General features: G+C 34.2%; 1 protein-coding gene across 1 annotated transcript in view; it reads right to left on the bottom strand.

The window, feature by feature from the left end:
* Positions 1-13,327, bottom strand: part of KLB (klotho beta) — a 37,691-nt gene extending 24,364 nt beyond the window's left edge. The window contains 2 exon segments of the mRNA XM_003341430.3: positions 12,489-13,271; positions 13,274-13,327. Of these exon segments, the coding sequence (XP_003341478.2) occupies positions 12,489-13,271; positions 13,274-13,327 (837 nt within the window).
* Positions 13,328-17,319: the final 3,992 nt, after the last annotated feature.

Raw genomic sequence — 17,319 nt, 5'->3', positions numbered from 1 at the left:
CCTTCAAAAGCCTTTGAATCCACTTAAATACCTTCTTGATCTCGGCCCAGGTGAGATTACAAGGCATTCTGGGGAAGTGGAGCAAAGGCTCATGGGGATTGTAGTCCTGTATTCGAGTCTATTTTTTACACGTTAAATATTCTTTTTTGAATTTCCCCTGCAATTTCATAGAAAACTAACTCCTAGCACATTTATTGCTTTTAAAACAATTGTCCTGGCTAGTTATCTGAAAGTATAATCTTATTATGGAATTCAAATGTCAGTTTTAAGATGACTAAATTGAATGAATGATGGAATAAAAAACTAATTATAAGAGTGGGAAACATAGAAGAAAGGAAGAGTCCATAATTGATTTCAATGAAGCACCTGCTGGTTTCCTCCCATAATAGGAAACAGATGAAAAGAAATCAATGATGTTTTAGTAAGTTTTTCCCTTGCCTAAGGGAGAACATTTACATGCCAAATTTTTATGAGGTTTTAAGCTCTTTACTATTAGTATATTAGTGATTGTGATCTTGGTGATCATTCTTTCATGCAAAATAGTCACAACTCTGAGCTTAAATCATACTAACTTGACCTAGATAGGTAACTTGAATGAAGTCTCTTTCATGGCAGCAAAAATAAAGGCACAAAAACTGTTAGCCAGTTCCATGTTGTTAAAAGAACCATAGGATCATAGGATTTCAAGGTTGGGACTTCAAATATCATCTTGTCTATCCTTTATGTCCACCCCCAAGCATGAATCATGTCCCATCCAACCCAAGTAGTGTACTAGCATTCTCCTGCTCCTTGCCAGTCCTAAATTTTCTCTTGCAGGTAGGCACTACTTAATTTCTTTAGTCTTTCAAATTTAAAAGAATATTTCTTCTGTCCTTACTTGATTTTTAACACAGTACTACATAGCTCAGTAGGTGATTCTTCTACCCTTTAAGTAATTGTCTTGCTAGTATGATACACCCACCTACCCAGCTGCTTATTCTCTAGGAGAAAAAAAAAATATATATATATATATCATATATATGTCTATCTGGCAATCAGAAGCATCTGGAAAGATTCCATAAGACTCCTGTGAAAGCTAGGACTATTGAGAAGATGAAATAGCTTGTTAGTTAAAATATTGTTTTGGGAACTCTCCAGAACAAGAGATCAACTGAAAACACTAGGGAGTATTGCTATACCTTACTATATCCCTGTTGATGTTAGTCTAAGTAATATTAGATTATAAGAGCAGGATCATTCTTTTCTTTCATATAGAACTTTAGTTCAGTTACAGTATAAGCAAATATTAGATAAATTGCTCTTGGTTATATGTCTCCCAACAGGGTTAATAGCTTGTGGGATTTTCCACTTTTAATTATACTTTAAAATTTTTAATTATTTTGTGTTACATTAAACTTCCAAGATATCTCTCACCTTCCTTCCCCTCCCTGAACTAGAGAAAGCATCTTTTAACAAAAGATACATGGACATATAAAACTATGTTTTGCGTATTTCTGTTTATCATTTCTTTCTCTGGAGGTGATTATGTGTATTATTCTTCAATCAATATTTGTGTTGCTATGCATGTTGTCTCAGATCTATTTATTTCACTCTTCATAATTTCATGTAGTTAGACATTCACAAGCCATACTACACTTAGTGTTTATTACTAAGACACACTACAAATTGAATCACTGAAATTTAGCAATATGGGACCATTCATCTATCTCTTTCTCTGTGTCTTTATCTGTTTTCCCTTTCTCTTCTCTCCCTCTCTTCCTCTATCTCTATGTTTCTGTTTATCTCTTTTTTCTTGACTTGAATAACTCATTTGTGGCAAAAATGACACTAGCACTTGACTCTGTTTACAAATTCCTGTACAAGTTTTATATAACTTCATATAGATTTCACTGTGGCCTCTTCTGACTGAACAAGCAATGAAAAGGCCCTTATTTAATTGAAATTGCAGAGGATGTAGAAAAGTTCAATAGAAAAAAAATGACAAAGCTGGATTTCAACTTGGACAACAGTAACACATTTAGAAAATCACTGAGAGTTATCTTGATTTTAAAATTTGTTATGCAAAGTAATGTGTCCACATTCCTCCCCCAACAGATAGGGTTCAAGTTCAGTAGTCACTTAAAGGAAAATTTCATCAAGAGTACTTTCAATTCTACTGCTTTCTCAGTGAATTATATAGACCAATAATGGATAAAGGGAGGGAATCACTTTCTATATATCCAAGTTTCTTTCAGTCCCTAGGTATTGTTTACTTTTCTGCTGCCAGCCATCTTATTTGAATCATCAAAAGTAAGGGTTTTTTTTGTTTGTTTGTTTGTTTGTTTTGTGCCTTTTGAATAAACCTCAAAGGACAACTAAAACCTAAAAAAAAATCTCCTCTTAGTTTTCTATCTGGGTTTAATTGCTTTAGTTTCCCATTCTCACCTGTTCTGTCCCAAAGTTTCACACATTTCAGAGGTAAGGCCAAGGATCAAATACAAAGTCCAATAACATTATCTTATTAAACAGTCATTTTTTGGTCAATACATAAAAGGATACATTGGCATTGCAAACAGCAAGCTAATGTTCTTGATAAAAGGATAAATATAACATCCAATAAAATTAAAAGGAAACCAGCAATAAATGCCTAACCTTTTGTTAAAACTGTCATACAGACACTGTCATAGTCTATGTTAAGATTTTTTTTCCCTCTGGACCAACCTCAAGGAATTGATGCAGAGTGAGAGGAGCAGAATCAGGAAAACATTGTACACAGAGACTGATACACTGTGGTACAATCGAACTTAATGGACTTCTCCATTAGTGTCAATGCAATGTCCCTGAACAATCTGCAGGGATCTAGGAGAAAAAAACATTATCCACAAGCAGAGGACAAACTGTGGGAGTAAAAACACTGAGGAAAGGCAACAGCTTGACTATAGGGGTTGAGCGGATATGATTGAGGAGAGACTCTAAATGAACATCATAATGCAAATACCAACAACATGGAAATGGGTTCGGATCAAGGACACATATGATACCCAGTGGAATCGTGGGTCGGTTATGGGAGGGATGGGGGGGGAGGAAGAAAATGATTTTTGTTTCCAATGAATAATGTTTGAAAATGACCAAATAAAATAATGTTTAAAAGTAAAAAAAAAAAAGATTTTTTTTCCCCTCAAAGCTGTGATTTCATTGGCATGAGAAACTTTCAGTACGAAATTATTTTACTAGTGCAGGTCAGCAGCTATTTTGTGATTTATAGTTTTTGAGAGTTTCCTGGTGGATTGAGGAGTTGCAGAACTTGAACCAATGGGATGCTGGAAGCTGAGAAAGGGTCTTGAGACCCTATTCTTAAATTTTTGTTGTGAGCCTCAGAAATGGGCAAATGCTACAAATCAAAGTTTGATTTATTGCTTTGTTGATTGTCTAAACTTAAGAAAGTGATGGGAAAATGTTAATAATGAAGATTAAACTTGGAAGTATGTTGGGTAACAATTGTGAATGGTGGTTGTTAAACAGGACACCCCTCCTTGACTTGAACCCAACTCCAAAGAAAATGTTCTAACACATATGCCATGATACTTCTCCAGCTGCAAGGCTATATATGAAGTTCCAAAACAACAGAAATCCACTCTAATATTAAAATGATCTTTAATTGAATTGTGTTTTTGAGTAATTGGCTCAAATAATATTATTAGATCTGATTAATCTCTTTAATTGGGTAATTCTATAATTAATACTTCTTTTTAGAATTTCCCACTTAGAAGAAGTGTGGTATTGTGGGAAGAGTGATGTATTTGTTGTTAGAGGTCCTAGGTTTAAGCCCTAACTCTACTAGTTATTATTTGTGAAGTATTGGGTAAATCTCTCTGGGTCTCAGTTTCTCTAACCATAAAATGATGGGGTTGGCTGAGACAACCTTTCCAGCTCTGTGATTTATACTTTTCAACTGCTTTTTAACCAGTGGTCTAAACAAGAAGCTTTCTTTATGTTCATCAGATTGTTTTTCTTTGAACAAAATTATTTTCTAAGACTGAATTTCCTTGCTATAACCTTTTTTATTGAATGTTTAATTAAAAGAATTGTCATGGAACAAATTGTGATATATGTTGGTAATTGTGTCAAAGGAATAATGAACTGGAGGAATTCCATGTGAACTGGAACAACCTCCAGGAATTGATGCAGAGTGAGAGGAACAGAACCAAGAGAACATTGTACACAGAGACAGATACACTGTGGTATAATCAAATATAATGGACTTCTCTACTAGCAGCAATGTGATCATCAGGACAATTCTGAGGGACTTATAAGAAAGAACACTATCCACATTCAGAGGAAGAACTGTGGGAGCAGAAACACAGAAGAAAAACAAGTGCTTGATCACATGGGTCAAGGGGATATGGCTGGGGATATAGACTCTAAACGATCATCCTAGTGCAATTATCAATAATATGGAAATAGGTCTTGATCAGTGACACATGTAAAACTCAATGGAATTACTTGTTGGATACAGGAGTAGGGTGGGTGGAGGGGAGGGAAAGAACATGAATCTTGTAACCATGGAAAAAATACTCCAAATTAATTAATTAAATAAAAATTTTCAATTAAAAAAATTGTCATGGGGGAACAACTCTCATAAGTAGCACAATGGATAGAGACCAGGCCTAGAGTTGGGAGCACCTGGGTTCAAATTTGGCATGAGACACTTCTTAGCTGTTTGACCCATTTGCCTAGCCCTTGCATTTTTGCCTTGGAGTTGTTCCTAAGAGAGTAACTAAGGGTTTAATTTTTAAAAATAATTCTCACATACAAATATTAACACACTATTTTTCCTCAGTTTAAACTTTTACTATGTAAGTCCCTGTAGTAGCTGGCACATTTTCTCTTATTTATTCATGCTTTTTTTTTGAGCTTGACTTTTTATGAACTGTTATGAGAGTGTTCACATTGAATCAAGCTGTTTAAATAGGACAGCAATATCATTCACAGCATATTTATAATTACATTTATTTAAACTTTCGTTAATCATTCATCTAACTATGACTTTTTCTACTTAATGGGTAGTTGGAAAGAGTAAATGTTGCTTTGCTAAAAGATTTATAACACTTTTTTGTAGTCCAACCAAAGTTTTATCAATTTTTTGCTTTGAAATAGAAATATCTTAATGTAGAATTCTGATGACTGAAGCTGCCTTTGGAAACTTTTGTCTACATAACAGAATTTAAGTCCATTTTTGCATTTTTGGCTAATAAATGCATGACTGTTCATTAGACCATTCATTCAATAAATACTATTAAAGGCATGTTATGATACCAGTTTTTAACCTGTGGGTCATTAATTCCTGGTAATAAATCTGTAAAGTCTCTTTTGCCCTGAAGGCATTTAAATCTTCTTGGAGAGTGATTGAGAGGTCTTTAACTGAAAAGTGAAGGGTAATCACCTATATCTACAAAGCTAGATACCCCAAAGAATCACAGGTCCAGAACATGAAGCATGGACATAAAACACCTTTACCCTGGTCTGTCTTTGGTTAGACATTCAAATTCTGCTAAAAAAACACTCCTAAAATAAAAAGAATGAGAAGACCGATAATTCACAGGATATATGATACAAATAAGAAGGGGACTGAATTAGAAAAAATCTGGAGAAATAGTATTGAGGTCGATTTCATATTGATGTAAGGAAAATTTCCCAACAATTACAGCTAGAGCTATTCAAAATTGGGACATTGTCTGCCTATGGGCATTCCTATTCAGCTGCAGGTTAGATTAGATGTCCTCTAAACCTTTCTGACTCAGAGATTCTCTAATTTTCTGATTCTAATAGGAAAAATCACTTAAAAGTAAAAATGTTGCTTACTAAATATAGTATTGTAAAAACAACAAAACCCCAAAACAATACCCAAAGGATTATGATTAACTAATTAATACTTGAATCAACTATACAAAATCAGGACACTGCCAGAGACTTTCAATCCACACACATAATTTAGCATCACATTAATGAGAACTTAAGGTTTTTAGCAAATAATTAAAATAAAAGTCATAATTAGGAAATTTTGTACCCTGGACTAAGTACCATACCATAAGCTTCTCTTAGGGTAAGTGATATAGTCTTAGCTGAACAGGAGATGAGGAGTAGGATGTAGCTACTAATCCTGACTGAAGATATTGCCACACGGAAATGGCTGTGGATGTTGTACTTAAGTTGGTCACTTAGTAGCTACTGGTTTTAACTAAGTATTCTTCCTAACTAAACTATTGAAGCACTACAAATGCTGGAAATGCTGTAACTTCAGCACCCTGGGGAAAAATTCTGGTTGTAAGTGATCAACATAAATCTAAGAAGACAATCTTGAATTCCTATGATCCAGTTGCCAAATCTTTGCTTTTAAAAAATATCAAAGTAAGCATTCTTGAACTATTTGGAATAATTGAAAAGTCCTTATTTTACATCTGTAGACAGAGATTTAGCATGACACATAGTTCCCTCTGCCCTTGTGTTCTTGTGCATATTTTTGAAGGGATAGAAAATAAGAAGTTGCCTTTCTGTGCTGTCTCATTCATTGAGGACTTCTGGACAGGAAAGAAGTAAACAAGCATTTATTAAGCTCCTACAGTGCTTTAAATATTATCTCATTTGATTATCATCCTAGACAATAGGTGTCATTGTTATGCCCATTTTATGGTTGAGTAAACTAAAGCAATTATAATTTCATTTGATCCTTACAACAGCCCTGGAAGATATTATTTCCATTTTTCACATAAGCAAACTGAGGCAAAGGTGTTAATGACTTGCCTATTCACACAGCTGATGAGTTTATGAGACTGGATTTGAACTCAGGTCTTACTGCTTCTAGACCTAATGTTCTATCTAGCCACCTAGCTACCAAGAGGCATAAGTTGAGCCAATTATTTAGTTAAGCATTTTTATACATAATAAGCCACAAGGTACATTAATCTTCTAATAATTCAATAACATAGAAATAAATCCAGAGTGGATTTAGTCAATTAGGTAGCACAGTGGATAGAACTCTCAGTCTGAAGTCAGGAAGATTTGGATTAAAATCCAGACTCAGACTTTTACTAGCTATGTGACTCTGAACAAGTACTTATACTCTGTTTGACTCAGTTTCCTCACCTGTAAAATGAAAATAATAATAACTCCCAACATTGTTGTAAGGATCAAATGAGATAATAATTGTAAAGTCCTTAGCATAGTGTCAGGCACATAGTAAATGCTATAAAAATGTTAGCTATCTTTATTATTCTTTTCTAACTTTATTTCCTTTTACTCTTTAAAATTATTTTTTAATTTACATGATAAATGTGGAGGTTTTTTCCTCTGTAAGCAGGAGCCAACTAGAGAATAAGCCTGTGAATACTTTCATTTTAAATTATCAGTACCTTGTTATGAATGTTAGAAAGTACTTGGGGGCAATGTGAATGTTTTTATTCCTTTCAGATTCCCATGACTCCTGATATTATAATGCAGTTATTTTTGGAGTGTAAGTAGTTGTCCAAGGTAGCTTTGTTTTGTAGCAATAAAACAACTCTTAATATAAATGCTAATTATATTTGCTCTCCTGTTGGCAACACAATGAAATAGGTAGTATGTATTTCAGTACTCATTTTATATTAGAGAAAAGTGAGGCTTCATGAGCCTGGGTGACTCTCCTAAGATTATGTGGTTAATAAGTGGCAAAGGGATTTGATTCCAAGTCTTTTGACTCCCAGATCCATAATATTTCCACCCCACTCCTTGTGAAGAGCTACTTGCTCCTCGACTGCTTATTGATAACTAACACAATACACCTTCAACTTATTTCTGATGACTAACAGAAGAAGGACCTGGAATATCCTGTGGATCTTAATGTATCTCTGAAATTCTGAAGCAATTATGATGTGGAAGCACAAGACATTGACAAAGGAAGTTGAGACTTGAACTATACTAGTAGTAACTTCATAAATTTTAAAAAATATTCTTATACTAAATTTTTGATAATTAATTCTACTGTATCTTTAGGATGAACACATGAAAATATGTTAACAATAAAATTATTAACAAAAAGTAGCATCTGTAATTTGTTTTTTATATTTTGAAAAAAATGAATAATGCCCATACTGAGTTCAATGTAACAGTGTGTGTATACAATTCAATACAAGTATTTATTGAGTTTTTGTTTATTGGGGTAGCCCCAGTTGGGAATTCAAAAGAAGTGTTGACATATTCCCTCAGAGAATTTACAATCTAGTTGGAAGTGGGGCAAAAGGAATAAAGTCCACCCATAAGATAAATAATATGTAGATAGAGCCTGACCCATTTGATAAAAGACCTTTCTAAAAATAAATTAACTCAAATTACAAAGTGAATTTTATAACTAAACTATTAGGAACCCAGCCAGGTAAACAAAAAAAAAAGGAGGAAAATTTCCACTTTGAAATAATTCAGTACAAAATAATTTGACCAAAGGCTCTACTAGTATATAGTCTCCTTGTCCATTTCCACAGTGTGGACTTCCTAAGTGGAAAGGTCCCTAGTTCAATAAATTAAGATTACAGGTGAGAATCATAGATCCCTCAAAACATTTCTGCCAGTTTGAGAGAATTAACAGTAATGCACAGTAAAGGAGAAGTCAGGCTTAGAATGTAACTCTCACACCACATTTCTGTGGTTCTAATGATTTAGGAAGAGTGCATGGCAGAATACCTGGAGATCCTGTGATTTTCTGATTTTAATGAGAAGAATCACCCAAGGGGTCTAAACATTGGCAAGTGAATCTGCAGAGCTTCTGTTAAGGTATATGGACACTTTATTTTTTTATTTTATTTTTTTAAACCACTTACCTTCCGTCTTAGAGTCAATACTGTGTATTGGCTCCAAGGCAGAAGAGTGGTAAGGGCTAGGTAATGGGGGTCAAGTGACTTGCCCAGGGTCACACATCTGGGAAGTATCTACAGTCAGATTGAACCTAGGACCTCCCATCTCTAGGCCTGATTCTCAATCCACTGAGCCACCCAGCTGCCCCCTATATGGACACTTTAATGAAGGCAAAATAGCCAATATGGGCTCTCTTACCTTTTTAATTTAATAATAAATCCACAGCAGACTAGAATTACATCTCACAAACTTTTACTACTCCCAGGGGAGAAATTCTTCACACACAACAAACAGCATCCCAAGTTGGCTCTACCTTCATTGTCCTCCTAAACATGAGGCAGACTTTAGTAGGATTTTTGTTAGTGTTGTTTTTGAATTCCGAGATGCAGTTTCATTACATGGTAACCAGTTCTGGGATTGGGAGATAGAGACCAGCCCTGGGTAAACAGTAATTTAGAGAATTCTCAAGAAATTCTGGATTTGAGCCTAATCTCAGTGTTTTGGCCCTTGGGTCTGTCTGCCTTTGGGGAGTTCCCAAGCTAGTTAATCACACAACACTTTAACCTCTCCGTTGTCTTTAGGACCAGGACCGGATTAGAACTGTGTTAAGAAACTATCCCAGGTGGAAGGTGAAGATGACTCATTGCTGAATTCTCATTCAATCTCTTTGAGATTTTCTTTACTTTTCTATTTAACCTTGAAGTCATTTTTCCCTGAACTGTTGTAGTGGTGGCTTTTCTATCTTGTTGGCTGAGTCTGCCTGATTTCCTGGACTTGGTGTAGACAAGTCTCTTTTTCCCTTTAGTTTACCTGAGACAAAGACTGAATTTTCCATTAAAGAATTTCACTAGCAACCAAGATGAAAGGAGACATAATCAGTGAACATTCGTTGTCCTGCATAGGTTACATTCTCAGTCAGTCAACAAACATGTATTAACACTTAACATGTGCCAGGAGACTGTCCCACGTTCTGAACAAATGCAAGCAGAAAGACAATCCCTGACCTCAAGGAGCATACATTTCAATAGAAGAAAACAACATATTGGAAGCTGAAAAAGGTTTGGGGCTGAAGAAGAAAGATTCATATGCACAAAAATATTTATTTATATAAATTCTTTTTGTGGGGGCAGAAAAATGAACACAAAGCAGGTGCCCATCAATTGAGAAACAGTTGAACAAATGATGTCATCTATTTAATGTCAAGAAATCTAGAAGGAGGCTCTTTGCACACTGGGAGGATACCAGTGGAGAATTTACAGGAAGATAGAGGCAAGAGTCAATTAGGACAACAGGATGTGGTTGGATTGCAGTCTACACTACTGGAAGAAATACCCACGTTGATAAAATCACAGTTCATCATTATCAAAGTATGGCATTGTTGAGCTTATAGAGCCTAGAAATGTTATCTAAAATACTTTAACTTAGGGATAATTGATCCCTAGCCCTGTCTGACTAGTATATAAGCCTTGCTTGATACATATATAAAGAAATAGCTCAAGTAAGAAGTAGTAGTAGTGAAGACTAGGTGTCTACTATTCCAACAGCCCAGGATTGCAGGTATATTAAAGAAACAGAGACAGTCTCAAGTAGGATAGTCTGGGGTTTGGTTTTGAGTGCTATTCCCCTTCTTATTGAGCATTACTTTTTTTTTTATCAGCTGGGTTGGAGAGATAATTTTGAAGTCCTAGGCTTTAATTTAAAAAATTTTTCTTGAATTACATACTATAGTCTCCTAAATGGGGCTAAATAATACCAGGCCAAAAATTGGAGCATTAAGGAAGGAATCACCTATTTCACCACGAGAAATCAAACTTTTATTTTTTTGTGTCAAAAATCTACCATTCTACAATAAGCCCTCAGGTAAGGGGGCTACAGAAAACTAAGACAACCAGGAGGCCTTGATGTCAAGTCCCCATGGCATTTCAGGTTGTGAAATCATTAAGCTTTCACTCTATTTCTCTTTGGTGTAGTCAGTCACTTAGTAGGACAGTATGTTTCATGATACAATTTTAATTGACTCAGAATTTATAGCTTATAATCTCTAAATTACATTCAACTAAGTTTTATTATTTAGGATTTATAAAGAGATATAAGGAATATTATGAGAGTCATGGTTGTTTTTAAAATAGATTCTTAAATTTCAGACTTTTAAAAAGCTTTAAAGGAAATAGGAATTTTAATGGTCTAGAATATATTCCCTATTAAGTGTCTAAACTTAGCTATGAAAGGGTTAGCCTTTTCTGTTAAATGTATTCTCTTTTAAAATTAAATTTTATTAAATCATATTTACATATATCTAGGTATGTGAAATGTATAGGTATAGAGATATATAACAGTCCTTTTTTATGCAAAGCTGATGATACCCATGAGAAGGTTTTTGAAATCATAGAATAATCTACTATCCATATAAGTAGGTATGCCTAGAAATTTTAGTATGCATAAATAATTAAAGAATATCCAGGAAAGTATAAGTAAGGTTAGTGAAGTTATCAGATAGTTCTATGTATTGAAAAACTAGAAAGGAAATTATATTTTGATATTCTTAACCATTTTACAACTTACACAATAGGCAATTATTAAATGCTTGATTATTATAAGAGAATTTTAATAATATCTATTACTAAATTATGCCATTTTATTACTGATCAGTTTTTTTTACTTCATTATCAAATGTTCCAGATGTTCCTACATAATTGATGCCTGAGCAGTAATCAATGCAAAACTTTAAACATTTTTTCCCCTAGCTATTGGCAGATTAAATGTGAAACTAAATTTTTTTATTTTTTTGCCACTGGAAATTTTGGATCCTCTTTTCTTTATTTCCTTACACAATTTTTTCATGTCTAATTTTGTGGCTATTATATGGAAATAATAACTACATTCTCACTTTTGTTTAACATTTTCTCATTAGCATTGTAATAATTTAATTTTTTAAATGTACTTTCCTTTGAAATACATTTAAACATCCTATGTAGCTTTTGATGTTTTCATTGATTTAAGATGATAATATTCCAAAATAGCCTTCCCTCATAACCTTCTCCATTTTAACTGTACTAACTTTAATTTGTATAGTCCAGTTAGTGAAACTAAATTTTTTCTCCCATGCAACTAAAAGCAAGGAAAATTAGAAATGACAGTTTTAGTGTCTGCATTTGGCATTTTACAAATTATTGAAGCTAAGCATCACCAACCTTAAAAAAGAAGTGATTAACTTTAGATTTTTAGGCATTTTTATTCTAACAAAATTCTGAAGTGGCTGGGCCTCTGGCAAGAAAGGATTCTTTTCAGGAATAAACATTGTATAATCTTTGCAGTGATTCTGCAGATGAAGACAGACATTTGTACTACTATCACCTATAACTATGTATATAGTTTTTTTCCTTCAAAACATAGCTAAGTGACACATTTAAGGAAATGAATAGGATTAAGAAATTAAATTTAAGATACACTACCATTGAAAAAGGCTGAAAATAGACGGAGGGTAATTCTAAAAATTATTTGCAATGGGTAATGGCAGCAAAAACAAATATAAAATTCCCCTTTTCCTAGTTCATATTCTCTATTCCATTTTGCGAGTACATTCTTAAAAATTCTAAAGCTCTAACATGAAATCAGCTGTACTGTACCTTGATCAGGTTGTGTCCCACAGCATAAACAGCTGCTGTGTTCCCTTTCTCTCCTGGTGCATGCATACCTGTGCGATAGCCATGCCAGGCAACTAGATACGGGTTGTGTATTGTAATCCAGTATTTAACACGGTTCCCAAATGTCTGGAAACAGTAAGTTGCATAGTCGTTGAAAATATTTATTATGGTCTCATTTTTCCACCCCCCATATTTTTCTTGTAATACTAGAGGCAAGTCCCAGTGGTATAAAGTAACTACAGGCTTAATGTTTCTGTGTACAAGACTGTCGAGGAGAGCATTATAGTATTGGAGTCCTTTCTCATTGGCAATTGTTACTATCCCATCTGGAAAGAGCCTTGGCCAGGAAATTGAAAACTGATAAAAAGAAACTCCCAAAAACTCCAGTGCAGATAAGTCTTTCTCCAGAAAAGTGTAACTGTCACTGGAATCATCTGTGCTGTTGACATCTTTAAGATGTGTGCTGATGAAGTGATCCCATATTGAGGGTCCCTTACCATCTTTTTTCCAACTTCCTTCCACTTGAAATGCTCCAGTCCCTACACCCCAGGAAAAGTTTTTTGGAAAGGTATCATATAGAAACATTTGAGTTTCATTCATAGGATTAAAATTATGATCTTTCTTCCATAATAATTGTCCTTCTCCTGGGAATCCAGTAACAGCTCCTGTGAAGAAAAACGCCCAGAGGATGGCAAAGCCTTTCAGTTCTTGGATAAACATTGTTTTCTTATAGTGTGTATTTTTAAAGTCAGTTTTCTGTCATTGCTGCTGAAGAAAATCCATCCATTCCCTGGAGATCTTGCTGCACAGTCTGCCTTCATTTGCCACTAACTGCTGGACTGTTATCAAAGCTTCAGCAAAAGCTTGTGATTGTAAAGGTCTGTCAATGATTAGCTTGAACTGTGAGACCTAGGATGGGCTACATAGAGCAATGTAATTTGAGGGAGGTAGCCTTCTTACAGTAACTAAGAAATCTAGTTTTCTTTTATTCTGGGAAAATGTTAAAATATAAAATATTACTATTGATTATTGTATGTTTAATTTGGGGTTAGAGAAACAATGTAATGATGATGAAGAAAAAGGCAGATGTATTCTGCTCAAGCTTTCAAACTGACATGATTAAAAAATTGTCTTACCAGTTTTGAAGAAAGTATATACATTTTCCACATTTATGGTTTTTGGGTTAAATGATTTTAGAATTTTATCTTTTGGAAAATCAAGTCTTAATATCAGATACAAATACTAGGGAAAATGCCATTAACAATTTCTCAATACCTATTTGCTGTTGGCTAATATTTCATCATTAAAACATTTCTGGCTTTATGTGGAAAAAATAAAGGAAATAGAAAATTGCTAAGGAACTAGCATCACATTGATTTATTCAGATAATATGTGGATGAAATGTAAAGTTATTTACTAGTTATATATTTAGAAATCTGATAAATATGAAGCTACTAGAAAGAATAAAGCAACTGCCTTGTAATGAATGTGCCTGAATATTTATAAAAAATAGCATAATTTATGAAAGAGAGCTTTATCCAAGACAGTTGACTAAAGAAGGATAAATAAGGGCAAAGTTAGCATTAACTCTCAATTCACCTGTTCTACTCTCAATAAATCAACAAATAGTGAGGATTTCTGTCTCTATGGGAATGTACTCAATTAGTATAAAATTCTCTGCCTTCAAGAAGCTTACAATACAATTGAAGAGATAAGACATAGGCAAAGGAAAGGATAACTAAAAATATAAGGCAGTATATAAGAAGTGCAAAATGAGCAGAAAATATCCATAGCAGTACTGTGCCCAAATTTGGAAGTATGCCCAAAGGGCTATAAAACAGTGCATACCCTTTGATCCAGTAGTACCACTATTAGGTCTATATCCTAAAGAAATAAAAAGGAGGGGATAGGGGAAGGATCTACCTGTACAAAAATATTTATAGTAACCATTTTTGTGGGGGCAAAGAATTGGAAATTAAGGGAAATTAAATTTCCATCAATTGGAAAATGGCTGAACAAATTATGGTATATGATGGTGATGTTATATTATTGTGCAGGAAGGAGTGAGAAAGCTGGAAAGACCTATGTGAACTGAAGCAGAGTGAAGTAAACAGAACCAGAAGAACATTGTACACAGGAACAGCAATTTTGTGGAATGATCAAATGTGAAAGACAGCTATTATCAGCAATACAATGATCTGGGACAATTCTGAGGTACAAAGAATGCTATCCACCTCCAGAGAAAGAGCTGTTGGAGTGGGAATGTAGATGAAAGCATACGCTTTTTCACTTTATTTGGGGTTTTGGTTTTATATGATATTTCTCTAACAAAGAGGAATAATATGGAAATATGTTTTGCATGGAAATCCATATAAAACCCAGATCAAATTGCTTACCATCCTCAGGATGGGGGAGGGACAAAAGGGAGGAAGACAATTTGGATCATATAACTTCAGAAAACTTATATGGAAAATTATGTAATTGGTAAAATAAAATATCTTTACCAAAAAAGTGCTGTGTACATTATATTAATAATTGTCTCTTCAGTCATAGGATCATAGGAGAAACCTTAGAAGTGATCTAGTCTAGCTCCCTTATTTTACAGATGAAGAAATTGAAGCCTAACGAGGTGGTGATGAACCCAGTATCACACAGCTATTAAGTGGCAGAATTGGAAGTCAAACCCAATTCTATTGACTTTAGCTGCAATGTTCTGTCTACACCACAATTCTATCCTTGGATCTCAAAAGATGAGAAATGTTCTTTAGCCAGCTAGGTGGCTCAGAGCACCAGGTATGGAGTCAGAAAGATCTGATTTCAAATCTCACACATACTAGCTGTGTGATCCTGGTTTTTATTTTATTATTTTTTAAAAATTTTATTTAATTAGATGATTTAGAATAATTTTCCATGGTTCCATGTTCCTTCCCTCCCCTTCCTCCATCCCCCTCCCATATCTGATGCACAATTCCACTGGGCTTAACATGTGCCATCGATCAAGACCCATTTCCTATAGCTGTGTGATCCTGGGCAAGTCACTTAGCCTCTCTCTGCCTCAGTTTCCTCAAAACTTTAGACTGCCTCAGTCTAAAATAGGGAAATTGGCACCTACCTTCCAGGGTGTTAAATCATGGTCAAATGAGATAATATTTGTAAAGCTCTTAGCACAGAACCTGGCACATAGTAAGCACTTAATAAATGCTCATCCCTTTCCCTACATATCTTTTTCATATTCCTTTAGGGAAGATTACAGTAATGTCACTGTCATTATAATGACAGAAAAATACTGGAGAGAAATTAGGCAAATTGCCAAATCTTATCAAGTGAGTTGATAGTAAAACAGGCAGAATTTGAAATTTTTCCAGTCTCATTCCATTGTTCCCTGAATGACTTTGTAGTTATAATAATTATCAATTCACTCAGGGATTCTATTAGGACCATTTGAAAATGCTAGACATTTTGCTCTATTAATAACATTAATATTTTAAATGTTCTTTATATCTACATATGAGATGCCACTTCCTAGCAGAAGAGAAAGATACTTGTTAAAATTTGGTAACAATTAACTCTCAATTATTAAAATATATTCAGTTTATTGACTCCCTTACATCTTTTTAAGTCTAATTTCTTGGACATTTTTATTGATCATTAGCACTTCAACCAGAGAACAGCTATGGAGAAGATATGAATTTCAGGGAAGGACAGTCATTTTCAATTAAGACTTATTGAATTTCACAAAACCACAATTTTATCCCTTTTGGACTATAATTCTAGGGCTGCAATTGAATGGGTTTTTACTCTACTGAATTGTAATGATTTTTTTTTAACATGCTTAAATTTTTTTTATATGGGTGCATGGAACCAAGGACTAAGTTTTGTAATGCACGATTAGGGGTATTCTACTATACTCGCTTTGCAATGAGATCGGCTGGCCTTTTCTATAGTTCAATTTGTAGCTTAAATGATAATATTAAGATAATAAATATACTTTTTGTATTTGTGAAAATCAACCCAATACTTTAACTGCACAACTGAAATCATGATGATAATAACAATAACAACAAACATTTATTAAGAGTCTGCTATATTATAAGAGCCCATGTGACCCTTGACAAGTCACTGTTTGCTTCAGGTTCTTTAGCTATAATGAGCTGGATGAGGAAATGGCAAAACACTCCAGTATCTTTGCCAAGAAAACCCCAAATGGGGACATGGAAGAGTCAAACACAACTAAGACAACTGAAGAACACAACAACTTTAGTCTATTAAAAATCTATGTGAAGAGAAAATTCATGAGGTTTTTATGGAAACTTAAAATACTTATTTGTCAAATTTGATTGAGATGGAGAGAAAAGTTATAGATTTTGTTGTTGTTTAGTCATTCAGTCATGTCCCACTCCCAGAGTCACACAGCTAGGAAGCATTTGAGGCTGGATTTGAACTCAAGTCTTCCTGAACTTCAGTCCCACTGCTCTAACCACTGAGTGACAGCTGCCTCTAGGTTCTAGGCAGAATTTGTTACATTGACATTTTCAAATAACAGTACAATTTCATTTTTTTAAACTCTTAAGTTCTGTCTTAGAATCAATACCATCTATTGGTTCCAAGGTAAATGATCGTTAAGGGCTAGGCAATGGGAATTAAATGTCTTACCCAGGGTCACTTCTTGAACCTAGGGCCTCCAACTTCTAGCTCTGGCTCTCAGTCTACTAAGCCATCTAGCTGTCCCCTGATTACATTCTTTTTTAGCAGTGATTTTATTTGTACTTGATTTTTAAAATTCTAAATTTAACAAATGCCAAATAAGTTGAAC

Source organism: Monodelphis domestica, chromosome 6 (genome assembly GCF_027887165.1).
Source record: "Monodelphis domestica isolate mMonDom1 chromosome 6, mMonDom1.pri, whole genome shotgun sequence".
NCBI lineage: Eukaryota > Metazoa > Chordata > Mammalia > Didelphimorphia > Didelphidae > Monodelphis > Monodelphis domestica.
The sequence above is the reverse complement of the archived record's forward strand: the minus strand, read 5'-3'. Positions and strand labels throughout refer to the sequence as shown.